This window comes from Salvia miltiorrhiza, chromosome 1, assembly GCF_028751815.1.
Source record: "Salvia miltiorrhiza cultivar Shanhuang (shh) chromosome 1, IMPLAD_Smil_shh, whole genome shotgun sequence".
NCBI classification, from domain to species: domain Eukaryota; kingdom Viridiplantae; phylum Streptophyta; class Magnoliopsida; order Lamiales; family Lamiaceae; genus Salvia; species Salvia miltiorrhiza.
Window position 1 is genome coordinate 42876842 of NC_080387.1, and position 9057 is coordinate 42885898.

The 9057-nt window shown below is 33.5% G+C and overlaps 1 protein-coding gene and 1 non-coding gene across 2 annotated transcripts; one reads left to right on the forward strand and one right to left on the reverse strand.

Annotated features, from left to right (window-relative positions):
• The first annotated feature begins 1463 nt into the window (after positions 1-1463).
• LOC131025893 (protein cornichon homolog 4) lies at positions 1464-8116 on the forward strand. Its single transcript, XM_057955673.1, has 4 exons — positions 1464-1934; positions 3218-3399; positions 7592-7714; positions 7797-8116. Exons 1-4 carry the CDS (start codon positions 1863-1865, stop codon positions 7837-7839), a joined length of 420 nt encoding a protein of 139 aa, XP_057811656.1. The 5' UTR covers positions 1464-1862; the 3' UTR covers positions 7840-8116.
• A 521-nt stretch (positions 8117-8637) lies between these two features.
• On the reverse strand, positions 8638-8711 carry TRNAN-GUU (transfer RNA asparagine (anticodon GUU)). The gene has a single exon. It is a non-coding gene; the product is annotated as a tRNA-Asn (tRNA).
• Positions 8712-9057: the final 346 nt, after the last annotated feature.

Below are 9057 nucleotides of genomic sequence, written 5' to 3' on the forward strand. Positions count from 1 at the left end.
GTTTATTTATTTATTTATTTATTTATTTATTTCCAGTTTATTTATTTCCAGATTATTTATTTATTTTCTGAATTTTCAGTTTATTTATTTATTTATTTTCTGAATTTCAAGTTTATTTATTTATTTATTTTTGAATTTTCAGTTTATTTACTTATTTATTTATTTATTTCCAGTTTATTTATTTATTTATTTTCTGAATTTTCAGTTTATTTATTTATTTATTTTCTTAATTTCAAGTTTAGTTATTTATTTATTTTTGAATTTTCAGTTTATTTATTTTCCAGTTTATTTACTTATTTATTTATTTATTTCCAGTTTATTTATTTATTTTCTCAATTTTCAGTTTATTTATTTATTTATTTTCGAATTTTTAGTTTATTTATTTCCATTTTATTTATTTATTTATTTATTTCCAGTAATAGTTTGCTTATAACCTAATTTTTGTAAAATATAAATAAGTTGTATTTTTTTACGATGAGTAATTTCATATTAATTGGCCCATTGAACTAGATTGACATTTCTATATATATATATATATATATATATATATATATATATATATATAAGGGTGTGGTTCTAGAGAGAACTACATTATTTGTGAGAACGGGAGAACCATCAAATATAATGCATTCACTGTAAAAATTAATGCATTCGCTGTTAAAATTAATGCACTAAATTTTTTTTTTAAAAAAATGCTCCCTTCAGGATTCGAACCCAGGTTCTATATTCATCCAACAAGATGATGCATCCACCGTAGATCTTGATGATCGAATGGCTGAAAATGGTTCTCCGTTCTTTTTTTATTTATGGTTCTTTCTTGAACCTCTCCCTATATATATACATTATTTGTGAGAACGGGAGAACCATCAAATCTAATGCATCCACTGTAAAAATTAATGCATTCGTTGTTAAAATTAATGCACTAAAAAAAATGCTCCCTTCAGGATTCGAACCCAGGATCTGCATTCATCCAACAAGATGATGCATCCACCGTAGATCTTGATGATCGAATGGCTGAAAATAGTTCTTCGGTCTTCTTTTATTTATGGTTCTTTCTTGAACCTCTCCCTATATATATATTTATAAATTAACAATTAGTCATTATTCCATGTGTGATTCTCAACTCTGAGTTGACCAATTATGTGCAACAATCAAAATATTGAGTCTAGAATATGTTGGAATTCAGTCGAGCTATTATCATTTTCAAATTTAATTTATTTACTATCAAGTCGATATTCGAATTATTTATCAAATGTTCATAGCTTATTCGAGCTTAAACGATCAATTTAAATTTATACTAATGTTTAAAATATGAATTGTTTCATTCATTATTTCTAATAACAAATAAAATTAATTAGAGATTTTATACAATATTACTAAATGTAGTATAGAAATATTAATAATACTATTAAATTAAATATTTTATATTTTAAAATTAAATCAATTAATGAATTTGTTCACCAACTAATAAGACGAATACTGGCACTGCTAATCTCAAATTTGGTTCGTTTCACCAAATAAGTTGGAATGATTTTTTATTAAACAACTAATGAATAGGTTGATTTATTTACATATCTAATTGAGTTTATTAAAATGAAATTTTTATTTGAGCTATAAAGCTAAAGTAACACCTGAATGCGGCACCTGAAATTCCTCGTCTTTTCCTCCGCCGATAGGGTTTCGATTCCGGTCATCTCTGATTCCTTTCTTTCGCCGGCGGAGATTCGTTTCTTGTGAATTCAAGCTCCACGGTGCACTGCGCACCTGGCGCTCTCTATCATCGTCTCCCTTTTATCCCTCAAACCACTGCATTAAATTTTAGGGAAACAGAATAATTGAGAAAGGGTAAAAAAGAAGAGGATATGGGAGAGGTGTTGGCATGGCTGCTCTTCTTCTTCATACTTATTGCTCTCCTCGTTATGATCGTTTTCCAGGTTATGATCCATCAATACCTGAATTGTATATATCTATTTTGGATTTGTCTTCAGTGTGCTGAGCGAGACGCATAATGCTGTGTAAAGATTCCTGCTTTCTTTGATTTTGTGGATAATTGGTTGGTTTTTGATTCCGCGATGTAGGATTGGAGTGTTCTTTTGATCTGAAATTTTAGCATTTTGTGTTGAGAACTGAGGGGCTTGATGTTAAGCCTATTATTTTACAGAAAATGAGTTTTACACAACCTGTTATGTTATCCTTTATCAGTGTGTATTTTGGAGGAATTTGCTTAGTTTTTGTCTTTCCAATTATATTTTGGTTCGTTTTATCTCAAGATTGTGATCATTGGTATTGTTAAAAAATAGTAGTAGCTTGTAATGTATTAAAACTAAGTCTAAAAAGTCACTATTATCAATACTTGTATATTGCTTAAAATTAATTATTCAGGTTCAAAAAATTTGATTAAAGTACATATAGCATAGCATTTATGATTTGACTGGTAGGCTAATACCAATATTACATAATATCATGCTGGGAGCAAATGTGCCTGAAAGAAATTCTCATTTTAAAACTGATGAATCAGGGATTTTGTTAGGCATGGTTTTATCAAATTGAACTAAATGTACTACTACCATAGTGTGGTTTTGGATAGAAATGGAAGAATTTTGGATGTTTATGGATTAACCTGGATTGAGGACAATTGTGGGATTCCAACATTCTAAATCAATATCTTTTGTTCTGCATTTGATGGAAAAGGTATGAAGTAATCTGTTTATAATCTTCATTTAACTTCGGATTCAGGATCCGATTAATAAACCAAAGATGTAGGTTTTACTCATGAAGGTTTTGATTCTGAAGAATGCATAATTTACATATTCGTCCCAATTCAGTACAAGTCGGTTAATTTATGATCTTGCAGAGGAGACTTCCTCTTCTGATTGTAGCTAGTGGTGTTGCTCACTTTTATGAGTAAATGACCAAGGTTTAATACCCAATTCCAAACCCAACAAAACAATGAAAAAGATTAATTACAAGCAGGCAGGAAAATAAAATTGCTACAAGAAATTACTATGTGCAGTTTGATAACTTTATGAAGAGAATATATGCACAGCTTTGATCTTGTATTGTAGCTTCACAGGGGTAAATTTAGCAGCTCATGTTTTTCCTTTAATATTACAGAGCGTGTTGTTCTAGAGCTTCTTTCTGAAGGTTTAAAATAGTGTTAATTCATAAAAACTGCAAGGTATACAGCATCTTTAATCCTGTTCAACATTTTATGCAGCTAATGTGCTTGGCGGATTTAGAGTTTGATTACATCAATCCTTATGATTCTGCGTCTCGAATAAATAAAGTAGTTTTACCAGAGTTCATCACGCAAGGAGTTCTGTGCTTCCTCTTCCTTGTCACCGGACATTGGTTTATGTCGCTTCTCTGTGTCCCATACCTGTACTACAACGTGAGATTGTAAGGTTCTTATGCTTCTGCTTCATTCTTAAATTAAACATATCATTGCAAAATTAGGTGATCACCGTACTATATTTTTGATATTCCTGGATAAATGGATTCTTTCAGGTTCCTACTATATTTATCCTCTATAAACTTATAAAAGGAAAATCAATAAATTTTTATTGGCAATGGCTGCAATTTTCACTTCCTTCCTGATAGAGTTGAAGGCCCTAATCAACGGCAAGTTGCGGATGAGAGATTAGAAAACCAGAAAAAGGGTGGAAATACTATTCCACAAATGGAATTGGAGAACATAATTTGGAAGAAATCCCTTTAGGAACTTTGTTCCTGCCCAGCTGGTCTGCAAGCAAGAACGACTATCCAATCCTAACTCCTAGCTTCTGCCTTGTCTTATACTAAAGGATCCTTATATGGATAAACATCAGCATAAGATAAATATGAGTAAAAGATAAGATCAAACAAATAGAGACTCAAGTGACCTGATCTTCCTTCAAAAGTTTGATAAACACAAATCCATTTGGCTAGGTGTATGAAATTGAGGTACTTATCAGTACCTCCCCAAAAGAAACTGGTAGAGTTAAGGTGGAGTCACTAATATTACTGTACGAAAACTACCTCGAAGAGGTCACAGGAGAATTCCTGCTATAGTAATTCTGTCCTAAACAATATTGATCCAAAGAAAACATAAGACTACTTCATAAACTACTATTTGAAGACCTAAAAACTTGAGGCCAAATAAACTAAGGCTTGGACTCAACGGACTCACTAAGGCCCATGCATAAACCATTTAACAGAAATACTTAATAAATAAAACAGCAACTAATAAGCTGTATAACATCCTAAACAGGCTGCTCTGCCATTTTCTTGCACTGCTACCAAAACAACCTTATCTTTAATGCTGTCAGCATGAAAGTGGAAAATAGGTGCACTCACCATAAAAAGTCACATGATCTTCTTGCTGGGTCTTTCACCCGTACAGAATCTATTTAGGTGAAATATACATTCTTTCTGGTAAATTTTCAAGTACTTTTATTCATTCAGTAGTCAGTATAATGTGGTTAATGAGAAGGTTTCATACAAAGTAAGCCATTTCCAAAAGGATTCCTAATTGCTTGAAAATGCTGGTTGTTTCTTGTAAATTGTAATTTATCCTCTACTTTTTTTTTCACCTTTATTTGTCACCGGTTGTGTGCTTTGGAAAATCTTGCTCAGCTTGTCTGTTCAACTGCGCTGGATCAGTCCAAATACAATCGAAAGATTCTGAGGGACATTTTGGTGCATTTTGGGTTGGATTAAACTATTGAGTCCAACCCCAACCCTAATTCCTGTACTGGAAACGCCTTCTTCCCTTTGGCACCCACCAAGAGATGTACCTCATCACCACCTGCTGGTGGACAAGAGTTCTGGGCCACAGATAGTTATGCAGCATCTTCGATCCTCTAACTGCTGTTGATGGCCTTTCGCAGGTGCGAGTAGTCAGGAGGTCCCTTCAGTATATCTTAGTTGTCCAACTCAGATTGGCTTGATGCTTTGCCAACTTAGCTCGAATGGCCTTGAGGCCCTTCTCTTAGGTGGCCACACGATTCTTCAAGGTCCTTGAGGTCATGAAAAGCTCATCCGAAGGATAATTGGAGATATTGTTTGGTCTGGACCAATTGATAAGATTAAAGGTCCTCAAGCACGTCGCAAGTTGTGAAAGATAGAGTAGAATACCAGAAAACAGGTCACAATGCTATTCCATTCACAAATTGGAATACAAAACCAGGAAGAACTTCTTTCAGGATTTTGTTTTCCCCCAGAAAATCTGCTGAAACAACTCTGTAAAAGGGTCCAATCTTAACTTCAATTCTTAGATTATACTAAAGGATCCTCAAGGTTAAAACTAGCTTGTAAGATAAATATAAATAGAAGCTAGCATCTGACGAAAATAGAGATTAAAAACAACATCCAAAAGCCACATTAATGATAGTCTGATACACACAGGATTAAGATTCTCATCACTTTCACTTCCTAGTTTGCTTCGAAACCGTCAACTTGGTTTGGACATATCTTCTATTGTGTGAACTGTTGGGATGTATGCCACTTATACCTTGACCTGGAACCTTTCTGGCACTTTGTTTTGTTTGTGAAGGTGTAGTTAGGTGATGCAGGGGGGCAGCTGCAGAAATGAAAATGCAGTTGACTTTTCCATGTTTTGTATCATCTTAGTAGATTTCAAGACCTTAATCAGGAGTTTACATGCACTTATTTTCTTTGACATGTTTAAATATTTTTCAGAGAGGTTGTATCGGAGTGGTAGTGGAAGATTTTGTCTCAGGTTGATTGGAGAAGACAGTAGCATAGCCATGAGTCATGATAAATGATAATTTCTAGCAACTAACTGCCATCATGGTGGATTGAGGGGGGTTAGTGTACTTGTATTTTCCAAGCGGTTATTGTCTTTATTATTGTTTTCTAGGAAACTGATGAGCCATTTCATTCTTTTTTTAGAAGCATACTTTATCGGTTGATTGTGTTTTCTGTTTTTAGTACTGAGCCAAGTTAATATTGTAACCAGCTATTTTTGCTAATGAAATATTACCATGTCATATAAGCATTGATGGGACAGCATAATATGCCCATGAAGTAATCTATTGGGCCCGTGGAGACTTGTTACTAAGTTGTACCACCATGATTGCCCATCTAAAGGATACAAGTCTTTGCTTTAGTGCTTGTTGCCAATAATCACTCCACTTGATAAGTCTAATTAAAAATATAGAATGACGTCATAATACGAAAGATAAATGGTGTAATCTTGTAGTGTCATGTAATAGTGAAAAAAAAATCTATGCATGTCTTAGGTTTTAGTGTGGAACACTAACATACCAAAACCATGGTCAAAGTTACCATTCCACACTTTCATGTGGAACCGGTGTGGGATATCGTAACAATCCATCCCCCATTAAGACCGGACGTCCATGGATGGCTCTCACTCTAGGGAGCCTTCGATCGACCCAGCTGGTAGGTCGCCTTCGAGCCCCTGGTGTCATGCAGCACTTTTGCTGTCTTCCATAAACGTCTGGATCTGGTAGGTCGAACCAAATTGTTAATCATATAATTTAGAGAGACCTAGCTTGACCCAAAACCATGATCAAAGGTAAAGGGTTGATCCTCTCTTATATGCCATTCCACACTTTCATGTGGAATCGATGTGGGATATCGTAACACATACACAAACATCATAGATGCAACAAGACTTCTCACTCTCAGAAACAGTGATATAGACTTGGTGCATATGATGAAAGTAAATAGAGGTTACCGATTTTTGAATCACATTTAATGCTTCATTATTGATATTTGATAATCATGTATAATTATATAAATTCATAAAAAAATATGTTGGATTTGTGGGGACTGTCTGTTCTGGTTCTAGAACAACATCAAAATTGTCTACTATCTTGTGTGGCTCCCGTTCCAACCTTTACTAGAAGTGTTATTTACAGACTGCACTGTTGGCTACGGTAAGCATATGGTCTCTTTGGTTTCTGACTGAATTGATGGACCGACTTTTGTAAAAAAATTCAAATCGACCAATATTATGTTCTTCCACTGAAACGACAGATCATATATGCTTTGCTAGAATCGAATTCGAGATAAGGTTTCAGTCGGTTTTGGTTTAGACGAATTCAACTAGTTTTTTTCTTTTCATTTCATTTGTCTCACAATTCTCTAAAGAATAACTAAAGAAAATACAAGATCCTATCTAAGAATTAAACTAGATGAGAAATTCAAGTTCAACACTCTAGTGATTTTCTTTTTCTAGTTTTGATATCATAGAATAATTATAAACTAATAAATATTAGTTATGATGGTTTGATCCAAACCAATTCATTCGATTAGAAACCGAACTAACCGAAAACTTTCAGTTTTTGATTTCCCCAACCGGATCAAAACTGAAACCCATATCAACCAAAACCTATTGGTTCGGTGTGGTTTTGTGGTGTCAGTCTAGTTATTGCTCATCCCTATTCCCTACCCTTGGCCATCTCTACTTGTGTAATTGATTTCCATTTCTTGTTAGTCCTGTACATCTTTTCGGGGAGTGAGTATGCTATTATTGCACCTTTTTACCTCGTGCATAATTTGTTACTGGCCATGCAAGTTTGTTATATGGAAATGTTATTGTTTGTTTATGGAAATGTTGACTCAGGTACCTTCAAAGACAGCACCTTGTAGATGTAACTGAAATCTTCAACTTGTTAAATTGGGAAAAGAAGGAGAGACTTTTCAAGCTTGGTTATATCATACTTCTTCTCTTCATGTGTTTGTTCTGGTAAGACGATCTCCTCCCCGTTGTGTCGTCTGATTTTTTTCAAAAGATTAAAATTCCTTAAAACACAATTTGTATGGTGTAGGATGATTTACAATGCACTTGAAGACGACGAGCATTCGTTTTAGTGTTTCTGTTTCTGTTTCTTCTTCTTCAACGGCACTGGCACTCCAGCTGCTGCTGCTGCTGTTGCATTCTGTTGCCTGAAAGCACCATCGAGTTGTTATACTTATTTGGTTGTATTTTTATCATTTGAGCAGTCTTTATAACTCTTTTATGTTTCGATTATAGGCTCCTCTAATTTGGTTTTATTTTGAAGATGTAATATAGTTGTAAACTTATTTCTTTTGTGCTGCACCGAACTTGTGTGGCCCTTTCTTTAGTAATGGGTTACTTATACTTTCAGATCCGAATTTTGCCGCTTACTTCTAAAAATTTGTTGTTTGATATATGATCTCTTAACAAGTTACAAATCTATGTCTGGGTTCTAGTAAAGGTGACATGGTTTGTCTAAGATTGATGTGTAATTTCATTAAAATTAGGAAATTGTATATTTTTGACCTTTTTAAAAAAAATTGTATATTTTTCACCTTAAACAATCACATAAATTAACAAAACAGGATTATTAAAATCACCAGTTTCTTATTTTGCTCCGATTATTGAAAGTCACAATCGGACTCAAGTTTCACATTTCTTTTCCTACATGGAGAAAAATGTTTGAGTTAAATTTTTTCTTAAAGAATTTAAATACATTCATATGCGAAAATAACTTCAAAGTAAAGCGAAAGCAAATAAAAGTAAATGAAAAATAAAACAAATAATATAAAGGGAAGTAAAAACAAATAAAACGGGAAGTAAAAACAAATAAAATAAAAGTAAATGAAAAATAAAACAAGTAATATAAAGGGAAGTAAAAACAAATAAAACGCTAGAAGGAGGGCTTGAACCTCCGACCTTGTGGTTAACAGCCACACGCTCTAACCAACTGAGCTATTCCAGCTTGTTATTAAAAAAATGAATTATTTTCATTCAATTAACTTAAAATAATAAATCTGTTGTATTTACTTTAAATTTGTTGAATCTATATTATAAGTATTTCACAACGTCACGATGCGTGCAATATTCCCTTTATCTTTGTCACATTTTGATGAATTTTGGACATGCGAATATATTAAGAACTTTCTAGGCTGCTTTTGATCCAACCTGTGTATAATTATAGGGTTAAGGTGCAGATAGGCCCCTTAAGTAGAGGCTCTTATAGCGTTTCACTCATCTTACTCACTGTGTGTGCAATTTAACCCTTAAAGTACCAAAAATCGAATATTTAACCCCCTCTGCCCTAACTC

What these genes read in the sequence shown, in the direction of transcription:
- LOC131025893 (XM_057955673.1), top strand. Translation starts at nt 1,863, where the DNA reads ATGGGAGAGGTGTTGGCATGGCTGCTCTTCTTCTTCATACTTATTGCT. An exon ending in CTGTACTACAACGTGAGATT is followed by an intron (nt 3,400 to 7,591) that starts GTAAGGTTCTTA and finishes ATGTTGACTCAG; the next exon opens with GTACCTTCAAAGACAGCACC. An exon ending in CTCTTCATGTGTTTGTTCTG is followed by an intron (nt 7,715 to 7,796) that starts GTAAGACGATCT and finishes TGTATGGTGTAG; the next exon opens with GATGATTTACAATGCACTTG.